The sequence below is a fragment of the Apostichopus japonicus genome, chromosome 6 (genome assembly GCF_037975245.1).
Source record: "Apostichopus japonicus isolate 1M-3 chromosome 6, ASM3797524v1, whole genome shotgun sequence".
Classification (NCBI taxonomy): domain Eukaryota; kingdom Metazoa; phylum Echinodermata; class Holothuroidea; order Aspidochirotida; family Stichopodidae; genus Apostichopus; species Apostichopus japonicus.
In genome coordinates this window covers 8,221,385-8,248,961 of record NC_092566.1, presented here as the reverse complement: position 1 = coordinate 8,248,961, position 27,577 = coordinate 8,221,385, and the positions used below count along the sequence as shown (strand labels likewise).

Here is a 27,577-nt window from a genome sequence, read left to right as displayed (position 1 = left end):
TTAATGTCAGAACACGAATGGCCATTACTTTGACTTTCCAGCATATTGCGCGGACGATACTTCTGGTACGTGCTACTGTATGCGTAATACCACGTCCGGGGGTGGGGTGACCACTCTCCTGTGAGAAATGTTGGTACAATGAAGAGTGTTTAGATACAAAATGGTGCTGTATTTTGCAACTTATGAGACTATGTTGAAGAAGCTTCGACTGTTTAGATTGTATGACGCAATACACGTTGTATATTTATGTGCCGTATTAAAGGATTTTTTGTAAACTTATGTCAACCAGTTTGGATAGGGGAGGGGGGGGGGGTTGGGGAGAAAACTCCTCTTGACTTTACTCAGGGGGAAGACCTGTCACCAGATGTATACTGGTTGCATCACTGCTCAATGATGGCACTACTATTTACAACCTCATGATTTAAAAAAAATTAAATCAGCAAAAGTAAAACAAGAAATGCAGAATATTTGATTTATTTCCAAATTTGAATATATTATTAATAATCAAATTTATAGCAATATGAAATTTATGTAAATATTTCCATCAAAGCTCAGTTGCAGGGGCTTAGAAAACTCAAATTTTGTTCTTCTGTCCCTCAATTTCAAAAGCATATGACACTTCTGAAGAGATACCATAGCATACATTATTTTATAGACCCTCATTAGGTTAGAGTTATCTCCAGCCACAATATATATTTTTAACCAAATACAAACAGTGTATTGATGTGGATTTTCAGAATCAAGAATCAAATGCTATTGTAATATACACAGATCATTGTGTTCCTCAATAAAAAAAATCCCCTCCCCCCTCTACCCACAGCTTTTAGTGTTTGTGACCTTTGACCTCACATTCCTGACCTATTTGACGACTACAGACACTATTTCATTTTATCATAATCAGACAAATTTTATGGGAGAAAACTTTAATAGCACTGACCTCATGTGAGCTAATTTTGACATTTTTGTTGTGACCTAACACACAACCCTTTTTCTTCTACTTCTGTAATTAAACCAATTACTTTTATGTGTCTTATATAATTTTACCGATGTGCCCTCAATTTTCTCTATACTAGAATTCCTTTCTCTATAAAGGAACCTTATTCTATACCATCCGAACACTCTGGGACTCTATACCAGTGCACTTCAACAAAAGAGAGAGATACACCCTTTCCAATCATCTGAAGCTTGCCTTTAATAGTTTATTAGCTATATTAGTACTATTTATAGAAACTTTACAAACTTTTCGGTCTCCCACCCAGAAATCTTACATAAGGGCTGAGGCCCCACCTAAACACATACCCATTCGTCAGAATATTTGCTCAGAAATGCCTGAAAAGTGGGAAAAAATCCTAATCCATTGTCGTCATAGGCAAGCTCCAAAACCTGTAGAAATATTTTCCATGTCTGCAAATTTTATACAACCCACTTTTGGGTCACACCCCATAGTTTGTTGACCCATCATTACTTTACAATTTATGTTTCAAAAGTAAATCAAAGTTTGAGAGATCAAAAATCATTATTGATGTTAACAGGTTATGAATTTTAGCCACAAAATGTAAATACATTTGCTCTCTCTCTCAAAAATTCCTTTCTATTTTTCCAGTCAGCTTTCTGTTCCTACACAGCTTATAAAAAAAACCACGGATGGGAGAAAAAGGAAAGAAAATGAACGAATATTATTGCAAAAAATATTATAGACAATACAAAAACAAGGTAATCACATAATTATTAACTGTACTATTTTGAAATTCTTAAACTATTGTAATAACAATTAATTACACTTGTAAAATTTGTTGACCATATTTTTCAGATGCATATAGCTGGAAGTATACACATGACGACATCTTCGCTGACAATCCACCCTCCAACCCTGCCCCTTACCACCCCATACCCCAACCTTACTTGACCCATTCCTGAAAAAAAGCTCAATGTAGGAAGGAAGTAGGCATTATTGATTTCATGAGCCCTGTCCAATATTATAAAAGAGAAATCAATTTCTTATTCTAGATGGAGTCCCCATACCCTTTCCCCTCCCAGCCCCTCCCCTTCCCTACCCCTGCAATATCCCCACCAGTTGAAAAGTTTTGTAATGAGAAAATTAACACTATTCTATATGTATTCAAATATGTTGCCTATCATTCCATCATATATCAGACTTCATAATCAACACAACAAATCTGTCACAAAAAAATAGACAGAATGCGTTTTGCATGATATGTCATGCGTTTTGCATCATATGCATGATAAATTTTGCATGATATGTCCTATTACTCAAGGGCATAAAATAAAACCGCTAAGTTAACTTGTAGCTTTCATATCGTAAGAGATCATGTTAATACATTCACCAAAATCTCTTCTTCTTTTTATTTAAAAGCAAGCAACAAGACTTTAATACCTCCCAAAGGCCTACAACACTAGCACAGCAGACATACTGTACGTTTAAATACCTATTCTAAGTTGCATATAACATTCATGGCACATGTTTGTTTTTACTATCAACGAGTAAGTATTAAAGCCTGTCAACTGACTACACCATCTTGGTCAAGAAGAATATACCGTAGTCCATAGCACTCATTCCCACCGATTATAACATACTGTCATTTTTAATTTTGAGAGTAGAAAATAAAGTACAACAGGTTGTAAGGGAAACAATGAATTGTAAAATTTCAAAAATCAACACACCATCAGCTGTTCTCTGGAAAGTAAAAAAAAATTCTGACCAAAAAAATGACGTACTGCTGGAAAATATTTCAAGGTTGGCTTCAGGCATCTTACTGGTTCTGTGCCCTTGGTACTTAGGGTAAACAGCTCCAATGGGGTGGTAACACGATCTCACCAATTAGGGACAGACATCTCCATCCTCCTGCTCTCAAACTCTCAAAGCATCTCAAACTTTCGGGAATCGGATTTATGCCGAGAGATAATTTACAGCGGACAAAAATGGAGAATGTCAATATCTCACCGACGCCTCGTCCTCTCAAACTTACACTACAAATGAGGGGCAGTTTCCGTAGCGATATCCGCGTTCCTATTTCGCTGTAAAGGAGAGTCGAAGCCGTCTCTCGTACCGTACAACTAATTGAAATATCCACTCTTGGTTTTCTTTGCACATTTCCACATGGCCTCCATGATTCGAGAGAGCCCCAGTTCTTTGGACTTGTCCAGACCCCGTTGCTGTCTGTGTTTCATCACGGATATGAGTTCTTTGTGGCTCAGTTTACCGTCATCTGATCGATAAAGAAAGAAAATACCGGAAAATATGACAACTGTCGGGAAAAGACCTTCATGAAACTTAACCTCATAACGAACATACGTTATCAATCCCAGCGGGTTGGGATGATTTGCTACTTCCTAGAACCACTCCATACTGTCCTCTAATATCATGCTTCAAAGCACTCATACTGACAGTATGAACAGTTCTTAACCTCTTAACGAACATACGTTATCAATCCCAGCCAGTTGGGATGATTTGCTACTTTCCTAGTACCACTCCATACTGTCCTCTAATATCATGCTACAAAGCACTCATACTGACAGTATGAGCAGTTCTGTTTTCGTCTAACATAAACAGGGCATTCATCCTGCTTGCACTGTTAGTACGAGCACTTTGAAATATGGGACATGAAAAGTACAGGATAGAATTTTTTCCCTCTAAAGGGGGGGTCCCTAACTGGGGTGCATGAACCCCCAGGGGTTGCGTGAATCCATCCAAGGGGGTTCGTGTGGGGATAAAGTTAGGGAAACCCTGACTCTAAAGCTTACATAATCAAAAGATATCAATACTCATAAATTTCAAAGCAAATGTGAGGCTTTCCGTAGATCCTGAATCAACAGGTTGTGTTTAATATACAGTTATAAAAAATAACAAAATTTGCAAGCAGAGAAGATTCTTAATTTTGTTTTTTGATTGTCAGTAATCTGGTGAATATCATTTGCGATGATTCATCGAGGATGAAGTGGGGGAAGAGGGGCTAATAGATTGCCTAGAATCCCCCCTCTCCCCCCCCTCATATCAGATAGGAGAAGCTACTCCAGTTCTCTTTGTAAATGTCCACAAGGATACTTTACTCTATGTGTACATGCTTGGAGATGTCATTTCAGGGATTGGGGTGTTGGTTATGAGGCTCACAGAAATACATCAGTATCAGTAACATGAAGGGAAACACCATACATCCTAGGTAGGGCAGAATAAACCGTACCTATATCACTTTAACACACAGGGAGGGGGGGAGGGTTTGCTCTTTTCATCTATGCCATATGAACATGCTCCTTTGAAAGGCAATTGATATGGTTGAGTACCAAGGTTGGGGAAGAACAAACATAGACCAGCTCATACCACCACACATAACCTGTTCCCCTGTTTCTTTTAAAAACGGTACAAATTATTTAAGATAAGTTATTTTCCCCACCAGCACAGTTAGAAAATTGATACCATATGACATAGCAAGTTTAGTCTGGAAGGGTTACATACAGCTGCAAGACAAAAATCGGTGTTTGTGTTTGTTCGGACGATTTTTTTCGACAACCGGGAGAGAAGAAGGGTAAACATCGAAACAATTGATTAATAAGATTAAGAGAGCTCAAGAACAATTATCCAAACAAGATTAACGATTTGAATCATTAACAATTAGACTCCAATTATACAGACAAAAGAGTTATGGAGTTATGTCAGGCATTTTGTTACCAAAGTTGTACTCTGTTCATGGTCTGATGTTTTAAATATTGAAATTTAGCAGACCTTCTTGAGGTGTGGAAGATTCGTCATAAATCAAAAGCGAGAAGCATCATGCTATGAATTGTGCTATTAAAAGTCAGAATGTAAAATGAGTATGGTGGGTGACACTGTCCCTTTAACTTAATTAATGTTTTTCCACCTCTCCCTCCAAAACCAAATCAGATGTGACTGAAAAGCTTTAAGATTCAGTTATGTAAGATATATATGGTAAAATCTGAGACCATGACTCAAGTTAAGGGCCACATTTACAAGGTTGAATAATACATAAGACTATTATGACAGGTGGTACTGCCCCTTTAAGATAAGTGACTATTTGCTACTTACACCACTACTGACCTGATAAGAAAGACCATCCATTATAACAAAATTAAAACAAACTGTCAGGCTTTCAGTTTACTGCTTATCTTTGTGCATTAATATGCAAGTCCATCCCTTGCAACCGGGGCCACATGGCAAGGTGAATAATAAATAATATGTAAGCAATACAATGAAGTGTTACACTGTCCCTTTAAGTTCACTAGGTTGTTTGTATCTTGCTTCACTGGCCTGATAACAACAGATCAGTTCATTTGTAATGACTTTAAAATACAAACATCTCATCCTACTGTATGAAGAACTTTATCAAGTCAGCAGTCTATGTAGATTGTGATCTTACCATTGTCACTCACAAAGTCAACAAAAACAAGCACCTTTGCCTCTACTTGACAGTTCACAATGTCAAAAGGTCACAAATACCAGAATGGAATCAAATCCAAACTTATATAATGGAACTTTATAATCTCTCTCTCTCCCTCTCTGCCTTTAGATGCTTTTTTAACAATTTCAAACCAGGATATTTCTGGAGAGCTGATGAAGGGCACTGCAAACAATAAATGGGTCATTGTTTTTACAAAACATTACCAGGCAAGGCTGCCAGTTCCCTGGCTATTTCACAACGCCAAAATAAGATTTTTATCCAACCTCCTTCCACACATGGACACAAATAATATTTTGCCGTCATGTATATTGTTCTCATCTTTGCAACTGAATATCTGTCTCCCCAGTAGCTTACAAGTCGTCTACTGTCAAATTCTTTTGGAAACCTGCTGAAATTTGCTTTAACACCACAACTCACCGTTTTCATCGAATAAAGAATATATAACGTCTACGACTCGCTGGCTGAGATCAGAGCCTCCGACCATTTTGGCGACGTGCTTGAATGTGTCTATAAAAGAAACAAAAGCGATGAAACAAGAAGAAAAACAGTTAAAGATTAGTCATTATCAACCCAAACAGAGTGCAACTGTGATTTCTGAGAGTCAACTCTACTCTGGATAAGAACTAGCGGTTCAAAGTGTCTATTATGATTCTTTCTAATATGATTCTTTCTATTATTCTCCTCCTTCATTAGGAATGTTGAAATAGAGATCGCCACCAGGCGCATAGCCAGGAATTTGCCAAGGGAAGGGCGAAAATGTAGGCAAACTATCAGAGCAGTAGATACGGCATTGCAAACTATCTAAGAGTAGCGCCACCATGGTTGGCGCGAAGCGAACAAGAAAATTTTGGCTGAAAATGCCCCCCAGATCGCTGGAAATGGCACTTCCCACGCCTTGTAAGTTGCATCTTAGCATTTTCCCTTTTGAAATTACTAGCGTTTTCATAAAAACATTAAAAACAAAATTAAAAAATATGCTCAAGGTTGGGGGACTGGCTGCCCCCTTCGCCCCCCCCCTTGGCTACGCGTCTGATCGCCACCCTCTTCGATCTGGATAGCTCATTTTTTTTTCTTTCTAAAGTCATTCGTACTCTTTAGCCAATACCTTCGTCCCTCTCTGCAATGTCTTTGCTTGCCCTTTCATTTTAGATACGACTTCATTTCACAAACATATAAATGGTAAGATAAAAAGTGGTTTGGAAAAAGACCAAAAGAAAAAACTAAGGTAGCTGTGCAACGTCATATGAAATTATAAACAAGAAGGCTTCTCATGCGGTTGAAAATCCTGGTTCCCTTCTCACCTCTTCTATTAAGGAAACACTCATTCTTGTCAACACAGCTCTGCAAGTTGCTGACAAAATACCGACAGTACTTGTATGGATATATAACTCAAGCATACTCACGTCTCATTGGTTATACTAAGGTGTGAGTGAGGTGGGCTGAGTTCACACCTCCCCCCACCCCCCTCTCCCCACTTTTCTTTTGGGGGGGGGGCTCTTATTTAAGTATACATCTTATTCAATTAACAATCATTCTCCCATGACATGTTAGTGTTAAAGACATGAAAACAGGACAAGGTAGGAACAATTTCAAGTTCAAACCACCAAACAGAATGCTTTGATTATATTTCAATCCTCGCGATATACTTTTAAGTTTAACTCGGATTAAAGTCACCTGTGGATGATATTTCAGACTCAAAATGATGACTTTACTCCTATCGGTGAAGAAATGATCTACAATAAAACCCCCAAAACAGTTTTCAAAATCAGACATTTTCACTCACCTGGATCGATATCTGCCCCGGCAACATGATAGAAAGAGAGGGCGGTGTTGATGTCGTTTACGTTACTAAGAAACTTTTGCAATGCTTCCATTTCATCAAATGTGATTCCCTACAATAGGAGAGAAAAATGTAGATATACTTTTTTGGAAAATATATATCTACTTTTTTTTCTTTGGATCTCATCTGAGGCTAAGGAACAAATTCTCTTATAAAATATGTCAAGCAGGCTGGCACTGAAGCATCCAACCATATAAAATTTCACATCACCACCAGTTTGGCCCTGACAAAGTAAAGTGAGCCCCATGTACAGTACAATCCGTCTGTGAAGCCCTCACATAACGACTTGGACACATCCATGTGTATTGCAAATAATGCAGAATACATTACAATTAATAATAATAATATTTGCTTTTTATATAGCGCTTTATACCAGTGATAGGTCTCAAAGCACTTTACAGACGTTATATTACACCTGGTCAATGATAACCTGTCCCATTGACAATCCCTCCAGTCGGCAGCAGTTATATACTGTGCCCAATTGTGACAAGTTACCTCACAGGTACCCATTTAACCCCTGGGTGGAGAGAGGCAAGTGAGATAAAGCATCTTGCCAAGGACACAACGTCTTGAACTAGGCAGGAATCAAACCAGCAATCCTTGGATCACAAGTCCGACGCCTTAGCCAACATGCTCTCACAATTATGACCTGATGTTATCTTAACTTTCACAGCTGTTAAACTCCTTACAAAGGAGGAAATTGAGACAGAGGAATCGTGGTTTGATATTTCGTAACCACATAACAATTAATATTCAGTGGACACAATGTAGGACAGCTATGTGCAAACTGAACGAATGGTTGTCGTTAAAGACCGAACCTCATTTATTGAGCCGCGACCATAATCATAACATTCACCTGTGATTTGTTGCAATTTTTGTTAAAATTGGGCGGTTGAGCGAAAAAACACAGCACTCTTGCCGATATGCTAGTTGGTACGAAGTGGCACGTTGAGTGATCCAACTTAAAGCTGACAAAAGCTTAAAATATGGCTCAATCAGTCCTAGTCGCACTCAAACTACTTATATCAAGACTATCAATGATTATTAATCTACTTTTCGCTGGTCAAGTTGAGTTGGTTGCGTCCAGTCAGTGTGTGCGGGTGGGTGGCTTTATGTACAGCACCTATGTTCTTTACTAGCAAAGAAGTGAAAATTATACAAACAGTGTGTTGCAATAAAGTGCTATATTTTATCAATTGCAGTCATGCACCACTAATTTTGCTGCAGTTAGTCCTCCCTTCAGCTACACACAAAAACCCAAGAAATTGTTCCCCATATCAAAAAGTTATTGCCATATTAACTCAACTGGATATTCATAACCAGCATTACATATTCTTGAAAGAGTTTTTGATGCTCGTAAGTTCAACTCCAGAGTTAATTGCACCACTTCAAGCACTTAACTATTGGAATACAGAAGAAAAACCAACTGAAGGGGGAAAACAACAACAGGCAATCACAAAAGAAAATCAAGATCACAGAGCCCGAGGCTGCCCCAGGGAATAGCAATTCAAAGGTCGACCTTGAGCTGGGTAAAGTAGCTGGAACCCTGTCAAAAACTGTTTGACAACGCCATCACACCACGACGATGGTCGTCATAAATAAGCCATAGAACTACTCTTGTATTCACTAAACTACAAAGAGATGTAACAAATCGATCTATTATCGTATAAATGAGAAAAGAAACTTAGCTTAATACCTATTCCCTGCTACATCTGTAATAAAATATCTCATCTTCTATGACTTTTCAAATTTAGGTTCAAATACAACAGATTTGAGGGTATGAATTGTAATAAAAAATTCGCTGTTATAACTCCAGTGATATGATGAATGTGTGTACAGGTCCACAATTCATAATTTGCATCAGTGGCGTAGGAAGGTACTTTTGAGTTTTGGGGGCTGAAGACTGATGGCCGGCCTGGGGAGGGGTCTAAGGGGAGTGGGTGTCCCCCTCCCCTTTGGAATTTTGTTCATTTCCAGGTGGCCTCAGATGTAATTTGGTGCAATATAGCACACTTCAACACCCACTCCATTTTGTAAACTTAATTTTGTATTTTCACCTGGCCTTAGATGCAATTTGGTGCTCCAAATGAGACTTTTTTTTCTCATTTGGAAATGAAAAAGGGGTTTTCTGACTTGCGAAGCGGGGGGCGGAATGATACTTCCGCCCCTCCACATTTTTCACTGGGGGGGGCTGGTGCCCCCCAGCCCCCCCGGTTCCTACGCCCTTGATTTGCATCATATAATCACAGTTGGGCAATTTAAAATTAAGGATATATATCTTAAAGAAGAAGACATACCCTTTAAAACAAAACAAAAACTCAGAACATAAATTTCCTATGGAAATTTGCAAGGTAGGATGTGGGTAAGTGCTGAATATATGGATCACATTACTGAAGTTTGCTCTATTTCTCTTGATATGAAATAAACTCATAAAAATAGCTGTTTCTTTGACTGTCAGGCACAATGGATCAGAACATAATTTAACATCCACACACAACAATGTATCTTTGTATGTGGTTCAAGAATGTTAGACAGACAGACAGACAGACAGACAGACAGACAGACAGATAGGTCATTGGGGATGAAAGATTATCAAAGAAGATTATGAAAATTGGTCTTCATATTTCCTACATAAAAGGCTATATTTAGTTAATTATCAGTTACTGAGTCAAGGATTACAGGTTTCTATCGGCAATGATATTTAGCGCAATGATTAATGGGGGAGGGAGGGTGAGGGGAGTGATAGAAGGAGAGGGCGGTGTCCATGTCGTTGACGTAACTTAAACCTTTGGCAATGCTTCCATTTCATCGGATGTGAAGAAATTGTGACAAAAGTTATTGCGGTATTAACTCAACTGGATATTATAACCAGCATTATATATTCTTGAATGAGTTTTTGATGCTCGGAAGTTCAACACTAAAGTTAATTGCACCACTTCAAGCACTTAACTATTGAAATACAGAAGAAAAACCAACTGAAGGGGGAAAAAAACAACACACAATCACAAAGAAAATCAATGTATCTCTTTATGTGCTTCAAGAATGTGAGATAGACAGACAGACAGACAGACAGATAAGTGTCATTGGGGATGAAAGATTATCACACAAGATTATATGAAAATACATTTTTTGGTCTTCATATTTCCTACATGAAAGGCTATATTTAGTAAATTATCAGTCACCGATTCAAGGATTACAGGTTTCTATGGCGACAATGATTAGTGGGGGGGGGAGTGAGGGGGAAGGGAGGGGAAGTGTAGGGAGGGGCAGAGAAGGGGTAGGCAAGCCCATTTCACTGAGAAGTCTTGCCCAGGCTCATCTTCATCTCAGTGAGTACACCCCTTTCAAAAACACCCTGATATTATGAATAATAATCATTAATAATTAACAGTTCTTATATAGCGCAACTTACAATAAAGTCTCACCACGCTGTACTTAACCCTGGTCATTGGTAACTTGTCACACCTACACACCAAAGTGTGCACAATTCAAACAATCTCTCCTGGGCACCACAGCCACATGTCCCCTGGGGGACTTCCCATAGGGTGCAGCCACAAACCGGCGCACGCAACTATATTTACAAGTCACCGCGCAAGTCCCCATTTATACACCTGGGTGAAGAGAGGCAATTGAGATAAAGTGCCTAGCCCAAGGACACAACGCAATGATCTGGCCAGGACTCGAACCTGTAATCCTTAGATCACAATTCCACTGCCTTAACCACAACGCCCTCCAATGAATGTATCAATCACTTTAATAGCAAGTCTTTTCACTTGTTTTCCTATTTTTCAATTCCAAATTTTTGCAAAATTTTGGATAAGGAATGTAAACGATTGCAAAATAAACGGACACATCAGTCGTGTGGTCGTGCCATTTTTAAAAAGAGACAGAATTATGCTTTAGTGTTGTACACTACCTTTATAAATGATACCAGAAATATTGGCACTGATACTGCATGTAAATATTAAATTATCTCCTATTATATCCAGGCTCCAGCATCCATTTAGCAGCGACAACTTAAAATGATTTAATGACAATAATTTGATTTAATGACAGTAATTTGACACGACAACTCCATTTAAACACATCCTGAGTCTTGACGTCACAAATTTGGCAACCTAAGATGGAAGTAACGATGCCCAAACTTGTTACCCCCACAACTGATATGTACTGCTAAGACATGTAATAAGACTAGTAGACACACAGACCCAGCTGCAATTGGAAGTGAATTTTAAACATGTCAGGAAAACACAAAGGACTCACATATTAATTTCACTTGAAAAAAATTTGATTAAATGGTAATTTATCAAAGGGTCATTTGCAAATTGGTAGAGACTCCTTACATCCCAGTGAATAATACAGTATAAGAGTATAAATAAGTGTAAATGTATTAATGTGTAAATGTATAAATGTGTAAATGTTGAAATGTATAAATTTATGTATAAATGTAAATGTATAAATGTATAAATGTATAATTGTATAAATGTATTAATGTATAAATGTACAAATATACGAATGTATAAATGTATAAATGTATAACTGTATGAATATATAAATGTATCAATGTATAAATGCATAAATGAATAAATGTATAAATGTATAACTGTATGAATATATAAATGTATCAATGTATAAATGTATAAATGTATTAATTTATTCATGTATTAATGTATAAATGTACCAATTTACAAATGTAAAAATGTATAAAGTACAGCTACATGAATTGCTATTAGTGAGAGCCAATTATGGTTAATTTAAAAGTGAAAGCCAACACTACTGACTGCATTAAAAAAAAAACATTGTTATTATAGTCATGGAAAGAAAAAGAAGGAGAGAATGGAATTTTCGGAGCAAAAAAAACCATATGAAACCACAAAGATATTTTAACCATGCACCACGTCTATTAATGCAGACTTTTAAATTTGGGTCATTCAAAAACCAGGTTTATCAAGCAAATGCAATCGATCAACACTGAGCATTTCAGAGATTCTGTCATGGTATGAAATTTTGTGAAAAATTTGGTTGCCCCGACGACACCTCAATGTAGTCTCTGCAGCTATCTAAGTACTGTATTAACTGCATGGCTGAGGTATGGATGATCCCTGTTACAAGATAAATTGTGATCCTGTGGACAATATAGCATGAAAATAAGCAATCCATTATCCAAAGATAGTTAACATTTGTGTGATCATGGTGACAGGGTAATTTAAAGTTAGTGATCCCTGTAATAAAATAGTTTGAAATGAGTGATCCTGAAGACAATGTAGTGTAAAATAAGCAATCCTTGTCCAAAAGTTATGAACTGTGTAATCCTAGAGACAATATAGTGTGAAAATAAGCAATCCTTGTCCAACAATTATTTACATTGTGTGATCCCGGTCACAAGGCAGTTAAAATGAAGGATCCCTGTTACAAGATAAGCTTACATTGTGTGATCCTGGTGACAAAGTACATTAGAGTGAAATATCCCTGTCCAATAACAGTTTACATTGTGTGACACTAGTTACATGCTAATTTAAAATAAATTATCTCAGTCACGTCAGCTTGTACTGCGTGATCCTGGTGACAACTTGGTGGGTCAATAAGTGAAGAAACTTGACATAGAACGCCAAAGTATTTCATATTTTCCACTGTCATACACAAGTAAATAGTTTTCAATCATTTAACCCGTTCAACAACAAAGTAAGAAAGGTGGGGTCTGTAGGTATGTGTGTGTGTTTATCTGTTATGTGTTGATATGTTAATCAATCCAAGATCTGTTGCTAGTGGATCAAGGATTTGGCTCTATGGCTTACCTCGGGATCGTCAGCAAACCTCTTCTTGACCCGCTTCAACATTCTTGATCTCCGCTTCTGTGGTAAGTTTGCGTGAACAATTAAGAATTTAGCTAGGCAGCGCTCCTGAATACGTCCGTCCACTGGGTCAAATTTGTTGAACTGGAAGAATAATGTACACAAATACTATTACATCAACGTTTTAAAACTAATCATATTAGAATACCATAAAACCCCATCAAGGGATCATTCAAATGATCTAGTGTTCAAACGATTAACTGAATCGGAATCGGCCTGATCATTGCATAATCTGAATCGTAAAAATTACGTGGAATACCAGTTATGTCATACAATATATATATATATGTGATTAAAATTTACACTTTGGTAAAGATTGAAGATGGATGGTTTGTCTGAGATACTTTTTGAGATGGATATTTTGAGTAACTATTCTTATCCCATTTCAAGCCATTAACAGGTGACATACACTCCAAGGTGGTTAGGCCATATGCTTAGCACAGTGCTTCATAGGTAGGATGTCATATTTTGGAAATTTGTAAAAAAAAATCTTCTTTCTGCAAAACTCCAGAGGTGATTTGGTGCATACAATAGGATACCTAAGAGCCTTCTATTACAATTGTTTCTATCACATACTTTATTGCCGATTTCGTATAAACGGGATATTTTCCCTTTTTCAAATAATCGGAATCGCCCGGTATTTTCTGTTAAAGCATTATCGTTTGAACCCTAAAATGATCCACAAATTTCTAGATATGCTTGAAGTGGCGATAGGTGGTCCCAGTGTAAGCCACAAAGTAATTATTTTCAAGAAAAGGAAAGAAGCTTGCAGGGACTAAGTCAATGTTAGGATAACCCTAGAGTGAAAATTTCAAACTGGAATTTCAGAGATTATCCACATTTCTGACTTTTTTTTTTTTGTAGCAAATTCTTTAACAGTAGTGTCTGAACGACTGCGATATATACAACTTTACTAGTGAGAGCATTGTGGTCAATTGGTTTAAGGCAGTGAACTTGTGATCTAAGGTTTGCAGGTTCGAGTCCTGGCCAGATCATTACGTTGTATCCTTGGGCACTTAATCTCCATTGTGTCTCTTCACCCAGGTGTATAAATGGGGACCTCTGAGGTAACTTGTAAATATAGTTGCAAGGGCCAGTTTGTGGCTGCACCCAATGGGAAGTCCCCCAGGTGAGATGTGGTGCACTATAGTGCCCCAGGAGGGATTGATTGAATTGTGCACACTGGGGTGTGGGTGTGACAAGTTACCAATATCCAGGGGTTAAGTTGTAAAGTCGTTTGAGGAGGCCTTGGCTTCAAACAAGACTGAAAACCTTACATCAGCTATCAATTTTTAATGATGACACTTGTATGAAAGTAATAACTACCAACCAGCTTTACTAATTAGCCAAATACAGGGCTGCTCTCATTATATTGCATGTTCGATTCTGCCAATTAGTTAAAGTAACACTTGGCTGCCAAATATTGGTACATCTGGTAACCAAAGATTTCTGATGACGTACTATAGTACGAAGTTTACCCTGCGAGATTCTAGCTCTTGCCTTTTAAGTTATAAATACTGTGTGGCATATATTGGGAGTGTCTGTAGAACTGGCCAAATAGATTTAAAACCTTAATCCACCTCTCATTCCTGTAGCTGTTTTGATTGGTGCCACACCGAAATGTGTTTCCCAATAATTCCCCCTTTGTTAAATGAAGTATTCTAATATTTCTATTTAATATAATGCTAGTAAAACTTCTCTCTTTTGCTAGGTATGAAAGAGTTTGACTGCACAAAAGACTACTTTTTAAGAAAATATTTGAAAGTCCTTTTGTTGTCTGCCCCCTGCTGAAACCAAAGTCACGGCCCAAATGCCCCTTGAGGTTTGTGCCTCCCCCACAGATCAATTCTCTTCTGCCCCGTTTATATGAGGGGGTGGGGAAGGGGAGGGGGAAAGATAGTAAGCTTGAGGAGCAATGTAGAGATCTTTCTCTACATCTGTTTTGCTAAAAAGCAGTTTCTGGTCAATTTTATAGGATTTGAGATTAAAATCACATAACATTAAAAGACTGATTACTTCAGTTCGATTTCAGGAAACAAAAGGAAATCTCACACTAAAAGCCTCCATGATGCTTTCTGCCTAAGACTTAATGTCATTCCTTCATTCGTGCATCCATCCATCCATCCAACCATCCACTCATTCATCCATCCATCCATTGATGCATCCATCATCTTCCATATCATTCATTCATTCATTCATCCATACATCCATCAATTCATTCATTCATTTGTCCATCCATCCATTCCTGAATCCATTGATTCCTGAATCCATCCACTCATTCATGCATCCATCCATTAATTCATGCATCCATTAATTCATCCATCCATGCATTCATCAATCTATCTATCCATCCATTCATTCATCCATTCGTCTATTGATCCATTCCTGAATCCATTGATTCCTGAATCCATCCATCCACTCAATCATCCATCCATTCATTCTTCTATTCATTCATCCATCCATCCATTCATTCATCCATCCATCCATTCCTAAATCCATCCACTCAATCAATCATCCATCCATTCATTCATTCATCCATCCCTCTTTCCATTCATTCATTCATTTGTCTATCCATCCATCCATTCCTAAATCCATTCACTCAATCAATTACCCATCCATTTATTCTTCCATTCATTCATCCATCCATTCATCCATCCATTCATTTGTCCATCCATCCATTCCTGAATCCATCCATCCATCCATTCATCCTTCCATTTATTCCAATAGGAAAGACATTTTACTCGCTCAAGTCTCATTGTGCATGTAACAACTGTTGAGGATAATAAAAGGCTGATATTTGTCCTGTCATTTGGAAATCAGAAATTAAACTCCTAAATGTTGTTTTTTTCTTATTAGCTTCAAAGCTCCAATACTTAGAAGAGATACCATCCTTAGCCATATTCCATTCTATGTTCATTCAGGGACAAATTTGGTGTTGAAAATTTTGCATAGCAGTTTTGAAGGCAAAAATTTGAGTTTCTCTTATAACATGCTATTGTTCCAGTGCTTAAAAGCTGCTATACATCTTTGTATTTCTATAACAATATGCCAAATTTTCGCAGAATATGAGATGCGATTCCATATCAATTAGTCTTCTGTCATTTACCTCTAATTTCAATAAATCTCTTCTCAACTTCCGATGGAAAGCTAAAAATTCCGCCGTCGTCAATTTCTTTTGTAAGTCTTTGCCAAAGAAGTAAGTAGTGAGGGAGCTATTCGAGGTCTTGCCGATCACGTTCCCTGTGGTGACTCTGTCCCTGTGCCTCTTTCCTGTGGCAGTCTGAGCTCTGATGACGTTGGTAACCTGGACGATGGATATCAAAAAAAAAAATTATATAAATAAAAAAAAATTATATAAAAAAAATAAATAAATAAAAATTTACTTTTCATTTTGAAATAGGTATTAACATCTAGAATGTTTCAATGTTGTAATACTCCCAAACGTACTGGGTACCCCGGTAGTACTAGGGTACATATTTGCCAGTACTTGGTACTTTTGCAACCCATGAATAGTGCTCTTGTGTAATAGTGCTTGTACTCATATTTCATTACCGGTTCTCGGATGTGATAACAGACTCGTACTTGGTACCTGATTTAAAGTACTAGGTACTTGATCATGTTGAGTACCTTACCAAGTTACCAGTACAAAGAAAGCAGTGATGTAAAACATGATGACAACAGGAAGTGCCAAAAATTTCAACCCTTTGTTGCCATCATAGCGTTTAACTCTACTGTAGTACTATACTATAAGAGGCACTGTCAAAAACTGTGTAAGTAAAAATAATCATTAATACTTAAAATTAAAATATATTTCAATAAATCCCAAAGAAGCAAAACCTATCAACAGACATGAACAAACACAGATGATGTCAAACAATAAAACACCCTCGATACAATATGTGAATGTGGCAATTTGGCACCTATCTGCCAGCCAGCTGACAATATACATGGTTAGGCCTTGAAATAAACTTTCCTTTCATGTTACCCTGCGTCATGAAAATCAGAGACTCTGATTGGTCGATGGAAAACAAAAGCGCAATTCATGTCATGTTTTGGGCATTCAAATTTGTCCTTGGACTAACCCTGAATTGTCCATAGCTGACAAACAGTGTAAGAGTAAAGAAAAAAAAAAGAGGGTTTTTTCGTCTTCTTTGCTCACAAGGATACACATCTATATATATCTACCAGGTAGTGTATCGATGTCACTTGGCTACGTGATATCTTATGATCAATGGCTGAATGGTAACGTGATGCCATTAAGGAAATTGAAAAACAAAATAGAATATTCTGTCCCTGAATAACCCAGTCTAAACCTACTCACTTGTTGAAATTCGTCTACTTGCACGTCTCCGTCGCCGTTAAGGTCAAACAATCGAAAGGCAATTTCAAAATGTCTCTCGGGCGCTGTTTGATGCAAAAAAGAAAGGTCAAAGGTTAACAATGTAGACTGAAATAAAAATATTTGAGAAGAATAAAAGAATATAAATTGACAAATAAGATTAACACGGTCATCCTTGTCTGGAGTGATTAATCTCAAGCCTTGTGGTAGAAAAGGAGGAGGGCTAAAGGGGGTGGGGGGGGTTGGGGGTGGTGGGTAAACCCATTCCATGAAGAGGAGAAATTTGGTCGTCTTTTTACAGCTATTGTGAAAGACCTAGATGGAGTCTTTCCATTATGCTATGAGTCACATTGTTTTGCTTTGTGTCACTGCAACGGATTATCAAAATTGATAAAAAAAACATCAGACATTTCTAGTGCTATTTTTGAGATGCTCTGAAAATGCAGATTTGATGGTTAAAATGCATAGAATCTTAGAATAGCCATAATAGTAGTAATAGAAAATACTGGAAAAGGTTCAACAGGGGCCCTACACTTACAAACAGCGCCTTCTGAAAAAAAAAATTAGGAAGTCCATTTTGGCTCAGTGGGGATAATTTTAATTTTCCTTTTGAGTCATAATTTTGAAAGAGTATTAACCCTATGAATTTGTTATCACTAAAGTAAAGAAAGTTTGTGCATTTTGTTTTGAGTACCCATTTTCACAACTCCAAAAATCACAAATTTGAAACCTCCATGAGAACTCAGAAAGACAGTTTTGGCAAGACTTTGCAGAGCAAGGTTTTTCTTCTCCAACTTGTATTGGTTAAGAGCTTTAATATCACAGGAGATTCAGAACTACTCCAGGATCCCTACTTTGGACTTAGTGAATTTTCAAGGCTTTCCACTTGATTACGCTAACGAACAGCACCCTCGGAAATCTCTTTTCCACATATTTAGCTAATCCTTTTTTTGCTTTACATCAAGGTCAAATTTTGGTCACGAATTAAGTTAAAGTCATCCACCTTTATTTACATAAATGAGAAGTAAGGTTTCCTTTGTAGTGGGTATAACGACCTAACACATGGATATAATGGTTTTCTAACTGTTATTTTGAAAAGTTAAAAATCACTTATCCCTTTGTGTGTCCCGCAACCTCTGCATCTGTATTTCTCCGCCTCAGACTATCCCCCTTTTGTCCCACTCCACTCTTTTACCCATTTCTCATCCCCAGTTCACCCCCCCCCCCCTCTCTTCCCAAACTGCTATTCACCTCACATTGGGACAGCTGCCAGTCAGATTAGAAGATCCTTTTCGACAGATTGAAAAAGGATTCCGCGATGCTGGTAGTTTCTCAGTTTTAAAAACTGAGACACACAAACAAGATTCCGTTACACCCTTCCTGACATAAAATATTTATGTAAATATTATCACCAAGAATTGAACGAGATACTACAAGATGGAACCTTTTGTCCGATCTTGTACACATCACTTTATCTATACCTGCTGGTACGATCGCCTCGACTATAATCTTAGAACTGGTAACCAGAGAGCCATTGCTTGAAAGTATCCTGCGTTCCGTCTTCGGGACACAAAGTTATCATTCATCTTGTTAAGAAATATCTCAAAGTTTGAAATGAGGGAAATTGTGACCCATTCCACCAAACCAAAAGATGTATTATTTGGCCTGACTTAGTATTGTCGTGGCTATACTGTATGTGTCACAAATTGTTAACTTGATTTTTTGGTTTAAGTTTATTTCTGTTTCACTCCTTTCTAAACAAGATTAAGATCATCCTACAAAGAAACATCATCCCAAACCAATCTTTCATAATAATCATAATAATACTTCTAATAATAATAATAATAACAAACATCTTTACAAAGGGAACAACTTTATCTAGGCATTCCACATGTAAATAGACAACAGAGTGAATTGATTCACTCCTGAAATTACTAGCACAATTTTAAAGGAAAGGGCTTCATTGCATTTTGTGGCATTCAGAACCAAGTAGGGGTATCTTAGATTAATCTAGTACAATCTTGATTTAGTAGTAACTCTCAGCAAGTTGGGTGCAAACAAAATTTCCTGAGATTTTGTGAGGGAAATGACAAAATGGGCTTTGAGCTGTTTACGGAGAGTGACATTCACAAACTTACTGGATAGCACCGTGAGGAGAAACATGTAATCCGTGAACGAGATGAGACCGCAATCTCCGAGGATATTGAAGATGCTGTCTTCATCCCATGAATGCCCTGAGGTCTTGGAGGACTTGTATCTCTGAAAAGGACAAGTTACAGAAACAAGTTACAATTTCTGCCACTTTATCAGAACTTTAAAACGGCTCACAATAATTTGAAAGAAAATTGTTGATGACAAAGACAGGACTTTCTCATGATGACAAGACGTTGTCTACATCAAGTCATGAGCACACGCCTTTTTTGTGAGCTGTAACACTCCCCATCTCCCCAACCCCCCCCCTATCCTCCCCCAAACAAAATCTCAGATGAAGCATCCTTCTTCCAAAACCATTATGATCCAATTACAAAGTAGCTCTTGAGCTACATCTATTCATTTCAAAATTCAAAGTTTATCAAGAAAATTTGTGATTCTTTGAATCCAGGCTTGCTTGGTCTTCTACAAGATTAATGTGATGAAGTCGTCGTACCGTATCATTGTCAGAATCGAACAGAAATTATTCTTTGGGCTACAAAGAGTTATCGTCGAAGGGTGTCGCACTTTTTGACCAACATCTGTCGTTTCTTAATTAATAAAAAATAATTGACGTGGGCTATCAATGTAAACGAGCCCCTTTAATTACTGAGTAGGACGCTATGTAGGCAGAGCTTGTGAAGTGAAGTACTTCTATCCAACTCAGTCTCGACTTGTTCCAATTGTTGAGGAGTAAAAATATTGAAATTTTATTCAATTTAATCATTTGAATTCATTTTGATATTTTATTGGATGAGGTCACTGTCATACATTGGCGATTCATGAAAGTGGTTCAGGTTTTTCGTATTTGAAAAAGGAGAAAGGCCAGTTTGAACTAGTGTTTATCTCCATGTATTGCATCAGAGGTGGCTGTGCAATGCACTTATTGATGAGAAAAAAAATTAACAAATGCATACGTGATCAATAACTGAATTTAAAAAGTTCTCAATTTTTACATCTTAGCAGGAGAACAAGCAGTCAAGATGAGAACCATCAGAGGTTGACCAATGTATTTCATATATATATTTTCAAATGGTGGATTTTTGGTCTACATAGCTGTGTTTTATCTTCTACATGGTTCTACGTCACACCAATGTTTCTATGAACTGCAGTGGTAGGCACACTCATATAGCACGAACGAGACAGACCCAGTCACCGTAACTACTAGATTTGTTACTCTGTTACAGAGAATTTAGAATTACAAATTAAAAAGTCAAGAAATTACCTGAGGATCAATCTTTTTGAATTGGTCCAAACCGAGCCCTGTGGGTAAACATAAAAATTTATGAAATAAAACAATTCCTAATATTAATTTTTAAACGCTAGCATGTCTTTCTCGCCATTCCTGTACAGCCTGCTGCTTTTTCATGTTTTCTTTCTTGTTAGTTTTCTACTTCGTTATTCTTTTATGTTTTATTGACTTGCGAGCACTGTAGTTTCCTTTTACGGATCAATCAAGTTATTATTACTCTTACTCATCTTGCCTTTACTTAGTGAAACCTGCAGTGACAAACCCAAAACACATCTCTTGTTAAAGTGCGATTGTCGATATCTGAGGTTACTTATGAATCACACATAACCACCAAAGAAAATTTTACACAGGCTACAACACCAACGAGTATCTAACTTTAATTGGATTTGACCGAGAGGTCACAACAACCGATTTTAACATTTCAAATTCAACTGACCTTCTGGTTGCTTTTCATCTGGTGTTATCGATCTGATGAAATCTTCAGGGGTCATGTAGATTTCAACGTCACCGTTGTCCATGGCGGCTTTCAGAGTAGCAAAATAACGGAATATCTTGTCAGGCGTGGAATAGGCTCGTATTCTATTTTCGTATTCAATCACCTGTTGCGAAACGAGAAACAGAGCTCTGATGAAACGGGAAACAGTTTCGACTACTAGTATCGCTTAAAGCAGCATTTTGCGTCCTTTTCTATGATTTTTCTCAACCTCACTGATTCCACTTTGCCATAACGACATACATAACTAGCTAATCTATTTATATTTTACTTCAAATGGTGGCATAAAAGTCGAAAAATTTGCAACTTTCAACTTTGTTGTTCTCCAAGATATTTTCCGTTGGGAACCCAATAAACCTCGCCCATAATATGAATATTTAAACACTACGAACGTCATTGACAGATACGTAATATAACACCACGCTTGATTTGTGTACAGTCTATATGGCAGTTGTACCAGGGAGTTCCATAACAACTCCCTGGTTGTGACAACGCAAAGTCTTGAATCTATTTTTAGCAATAACGGCTCATAACTAAACCTGCATCTCTGATTGGTTGAATTCAAACTAGTGGGTTTGGCGGAATTGTATGCGATTAATTTTAACTGTGAAATTTGTCGAGGACACTCTTCTCATTTATCGACATAAATCGTTAATTACTCGCTAATTAACGCTCTTTGCAGGGTGAAACTTGGATGGTATCTTAGATTGCTGTTTTATGATTGATACATGTAAAAAAATCGATGCACATGTTAAAAAAGTGGAAAAAAGCGACCCAACGCAAAATGCTGCTTTAAACAAAACAAATGAATAAATGCAAAATATATGCAACAAAATAATTATGACACATTTATTGACATTTTCCAGTTCTCTTCAAGTTTTATCTGTTAAGTTTTCTATTGCCTATAAAGAACAGAATTGTATTTTTGTTTTCATTATATCTTCTCGTTCAGCTTGCCTTTTCAGATGCAGAGAAAAGCTTTCTAGACACAACGTGGATCAAGATGTGTAATTAAGTGATCTAATAAGAATTGTAAAAATCAGAGAACAATGAAGTGTTCACATTATTTGCAGTTTTTCAGTTTTATGATACTTTCAACTGCTTCAGACCTTTCAGTGGTTAATGAAAGGAACAACAAGCAAACGTTGTACATCCTTGTATTTGTGCAGCAGTTGTTCCCCCCCCCCCCCCCCTCCACCCAGCATATCATTTACCTCTACGATACCGAGTCAATTATTCCCACGAAAAACGTGTAAGAAACGGAACTAGCTAGATTGATCCACGGTTGTACAGACAGCGTTAGGCTTGATCGTACTGTCATTTTAATATTTTATTAATTTATTATCTTTAATTATTATTTTTTTAATTAATTATCTCTTTTCCCAAACCTTCCGGTCTCTAAATCCAGGTCCCTTCTTCTTCTTGGATTCTTTATTTTGTTCTCCATCCTCTTCCTTCCCTCCATCTACCTCAGAGACCTGATTGGAGGAATTCTCCTCTTCTACTGTGGTTGATGCTGCATGCATCGATCTGTCAAAAACAAAGAGGGAAAAAGAAGGAATGTATTCAGTACTACAATACTTAAAGGGTGTGAAGACTCGCGCAAAAAAGAAATGTATAATGCCCGTAATCTGACCTAGTTTCGAATGAGGTGTAACAGAAGTGTTAAACACCACCATCGATCCCAGAAAATACACACACACAGCTTGCTACAGTCGGTAATTAGACACTAGTGCACGGTCAGTACATACAGCTGCGGTCAATACCCACAGCACAGTGTACAAACAATACAGCGATGGACATCTCAGGTACAGCTAAAGATAACAAGGCATTTCGTTTCATTACTGTACTGTCTGCATTTTGTATCGACACAAACAAAACATCACTTGCAAGCAACGGAAAGTTAACTGTTTCAGATGGCCGCACACGGTTTGGGGGCGAGTCTTCAATGCCTTTAAGGCAAAACTTTTGCATGAAATACAAATGTTTTGCCAAGTTGTGAAAACTATGAATATCTTGTCACTACATGTCACTACATCAACAGAAGTTTTTTAAAATATTATATAGAATCGCATGTAGTTAAGTGAATGTAGGTTACAAGCTCAAATAATATTCACAAAATCAAATGAGCTTACACACAAATGTAGTGCAGTGGGTACGAGCGTATTGTTTTAAGTCATAATTTGGTTCTAAGCACTTTCTACCTTGTAAAACAGCATGGTGTCTGAACTTCCTACTGTATGTACAAAACTGCTTTACTGTATATCTAATCTAATAATAATCTCATAATCAGCAGTTATTTTACGACGCTTAAACGACCACAAATATGGGAGAAACCCGCACAGGCTCAAGTATTACAACCTACACGTCGGGTGGCTTCCAATTTAACATTTATCTCAAATTTGGACTCTTTTTAATTTAGAAAGTCATTTCAGATGGGAAAACCGTAGATGGCTCTTGGATGAAAACCAACCTTACAAAGACTCTGCTGGGAATTGAACCTGGAACCTCCCGATTGCTTAGGCTGCTTAGCCTCATTGTTTCAAATGCCATCGCTAATATCCACTTGTCCACAGCACTGGTATATACCTTTGCACTGATATATCAATTTGGTCATGCTTTCATGTATGTGATACCGGATAAAATGATTATAAGAATGAAACGGAATTGGCAGCTTTCGTCATTAAAGCCTAAATCATTCACTCATCATGTGCCTATCATTTTTGACAGGTGGAAGGATTATCAGACATCCTCTCACCTTTCCCACAACATTCCCCCTGTAAGGATTCCTCCACTAGCACCAAGGAGTGCCACCATGTACTTGAGGGGCCATCTGTTAGTGGTCGTCTGTTTCCCGGAAGATGAAGCGATACATCTTAACTGATGCCTGACCAGTATCTGTACAGATCTCCTGCAAAATATTCCGAGCATCTTTCTTGATCATCTTGAAAGAAAGAAATAGAGGAAGAGAGAAGAGAGGAAAAGTAATAAGAATGTTCATACAGCAGGTTATTCATGCCTCTGTTTTTGATTGCTTACAAACAACAGTAAACAACATTTAATAACCGTAATCTTTCAATGGGAAATATGTGAGAAAGATAAAACCCCAACAAAATGTGAATTTATAAATTAAGATTGTCGTGTGCATTTGAAAGGAAGAGAACTTAGGATTCCCTATTGGTATCATAATATTCGCTATTGTCTTTGCTATTGTTATTCTAATACCTTTGATGGGGAAGGAAGGAGCTCACATTTAAACCAATTTAGCATTCCTCACTACTGTTTACAGTGTTAACAAGATGTCAATAAGGGGCTGAAAAACTGCCTCTAACAAGGTTACATATTGTCGTACTGCTCTATCTAGGTTAAGTTATATATCGTGTCGCTTTTCAACAAATGTGCGAAGGGAAAATGTTCTCATATCTCTCTCTTTCTGCCGCATATTATCTATTCTGTACATGTTTGGGTATCCCTTCATATCATTGAGAGATAAGATTACAACATTTGATAAAGTTTCTTATGTACAGTATATGTCACAGATATTAGATTACCGGTCTTTGAGAGGAATTGTGAATTGAGCTGATAGGAGTGAATTTGTCAGAATGACGGACAAAATTAGGAATAACAAAAGAAAAAACAACCATTGCATTTCCCACTTACACGGTCTTTTGGTTAAATCCAACAAAAACCTCAGACATCCGTATATGCCTTTGCTGAAAAACAGAATTCAACTGTACATGAATTCTTTCATTAATCTTGCTGCAATATTCATCCAGTCTGCTCCTTTTGAACCTTTAATATAATTTCAGTCATTGTTTATTCATTTTATGTGTTAACCTTTTAAGAATATTACTTACTATCTATACATATATTTTTAAATTGTTTTATCACATGTCGTTTTCATTTTGATATTTGATAGGTCTTTGTAAGTACCACTCTCCTGTTATAAATATTTGCTATTTTACACTGGTTTCAATAAATGGAAAAATATTAACATGTACAAAACTGGCAATGACACGATGCCAAAAGAAAGCATATAGATGCAGGAGCCCTGTAAAAATTACAAAATGTACATTAGTATGGGAGTGACAGTTACGATTGTGCATATTTGAATGTGTTACCAATGACCAGTGGTTAAATGTTGTAAGAAGTCAAGAGAGAAGTCCATGATACATACAAGACTGTAAACCATAAAACTTTTAACATTATAAAGTTTGAAGGGTCTGATGGTTCACTCATATTCTAGCAGTGTACTCTCTAACAGGGAGTCCATTATGAATCTACCTTTGATTTTGAATATATTTTCTAACCAAGGATCAACCAACAAGCACCTTATCACTCACTATTGACTGTAAATCAATCAGGGACTTTTAAGATGGTATTAATATTCAATTAGAGTAAATTGGCTACTTATATAATGGAAACCCTATGGGTTACCAGAAGATTATTGGTCACACATTTGTTTATACTTAGGCTAGGGTTCATGGCTAGTAAATAATATGGATACAAATTTCGTTAACCCTTCTATGAAAACCAATGGAAACCATCAAATTAAGAATTTTTAGTGTTACATGTTAACCAAGGAAGTCAAGAAAATTAATTGGCTTGTTGTAATCATATCGATACATGCAAACATTAGTACACTTTGAATTCAACCCCATATAATGCCCACAGATAAAAAATGACAATAAGTATTTACAAAGTGGCTATTCTTACGACTAGTCGTAAGAATAATTTCCGACTACGCATGCGCAGTTGCTATTTTCACGACCAGAAGTACTATTTTTACGACGAGGAGTAACAATAATTTCAGGTTAGGGTTAGAGTAAGGGTTAGGATTGAGGTTTAGGGTTATGTTTAGGGTTAGGGTTACCCCTACTCCATGGGCAGTTGCTTTCTTTACTTTACTGCGCTTGAATTTGCCTTTGTCGTAAGAATAGTTTATAAATAATTGTTACGACTAGTCGTAAGAATAGCCACGGCCAAGTATTTATTCTTCTGATTGAGTAATGTTTTGGAAAAATAATATAAACAGACAAGGTATTAACATTTGAAGCCTTCGTTTGCTCAAGTTTTGCGAATGCTCAAACTTTCCCATAGCAGTATTTTAGGGGCCTAGGCCTAAAGTAAGCTGTAGACTAAGTAAGGTCAGTTGCTATCATGATAAATAAGGCCTCCGTGTTGATAGCAGAAAACCAGAAGTCTTGAAGTAACGGTGAATAAACGCATATGATCTCCTAAATACCAATTGTGGCATATATTTGGTAATTACTAAACTAGCCTAGTCATGAGCTTCATAAAGGCCTAGACAATGTAGGTTCACGCTAACAAGTTACAGCAAATAACTTTCCAATAGGCTACGTCTTACATTATGGCCTTTATGGGTTAGGCCTAACGTTGGTTAATGTAGCCTGTTACGTGTTACTTTTAGGCCTAGGAAGTAAGAATAAGACCAAACTCTGCGTTTACCCGACAGTTCTCCAACGTTGCCAATGCTGGGAAGGTTCTCACACCATTGAAAGATGGTTCAATATGTCGTTCTTCTAGTTTAAAGGACGATGTTCTAAAAGAATTGCCACCTCTTGATTACTGTATACTGACGTTAGGCATATATTTGCGGTAGTATAGCAGCACAACAAGCATACGTCTGTGTATGCGTGAAAACAACCTCTAGAGTATTTTATCTCCGGTGTTAAACGACTTTATGTCCTTACGTGTCCTATGTTCAACAATTTGAACTTACATGACGCAACGTTTACACATGTAAGAATTAAGGAACGTGTAGTGTATGCCACTGTCTCTTAGTGTACAGTAGCTCAACCCCCTCTAACTAATTGAGTTAACACACGGTAAACAAACAATGAACACGGATAAAAAACAAAAGTTTAAGACTACTTTTTTCTCGAAATTTCGGCGTTTTTTATATTATTTATTTAGTAATGACCCAAAGAAACACTGATATCAACTTGAAAATGTTTTGTTGATAACTGAAATTTGATATGAGTGTTTTTAAAACACAACATCCAGAATATCTTGCTGATTATTGCTTTCATTCATCATTACAGAAGCGTATGTATATATCATCGATATGACCTGGCATATATCCCTCTCCTAACGGATAATGTAAATGTAAAAAAAATGTAAAAACAAATCTTATAAAGCGCACTACGCGCGATGCA

General features: G+C 37.1%; 1 protein-coding gene across 1 annotated transcript; it reads right to left on the bottom strand.

Moving 5' to 3' along the window:
- Nucleotides 1-460: 460 nt before the first annotated feature.
- On the bottom strand, nt 461-27,041 carry LOC139968858 (calcium uptake protein 1, mitochondrial-like). Its single transcript, XM_071973434.1, has 12 exons — nt 26,868-27,041; nt 24,157-24,342; nt 22,787-22,928; nt 21,342-21,504; nt 20,879-20,916; nt 19,602-19,722; nt 17,446-17,528; nt 16,231-16,428; nt 13,068-13,208; nt 7,216-7,324; nt 5,850-5,939; nt 461-3,227 (listed from the first exon to the last, which is right to left on the bottom strand). The coding sequence occupies exons 2-12, from the start codon at nt 24,327-24,329 to the stop codon at nt 3,076-3,078; spliced, it is 1,410 nt and encodes a 469-aa protein (XP_071829535.1). The 5' UTR covers nt 24,330-24,342; nt 26,868-27,041; the 3' UTR covers nt 461-3,075.
- Nucleotides 27,042-27,577: the final 536 nt, after the last annotated feature.

Coding starts and splice junctions, on each gene's coding strand:
- LOC139968858 (XM_071973434.1), bottom strand. CDS start 24,329: ATGCTCGGAATATTTTGCAGGAGATCTGTACAGATACTGGTCAGGCAT. Junction 20,917..21,341: donor AGATGAAAAGCAACCAGAAG/GTCAGTTGAATT, acceptor GTTTACCCACAG/GGCTCGGTTTGGACCAATTC. Junction 16,429..17,445: donor AAGTAGACGAATTTCAACAA/GTGAGTAGGTTT, acceptor TCCATCGTCCAG/GTTACCAACGTCATCAGAGC.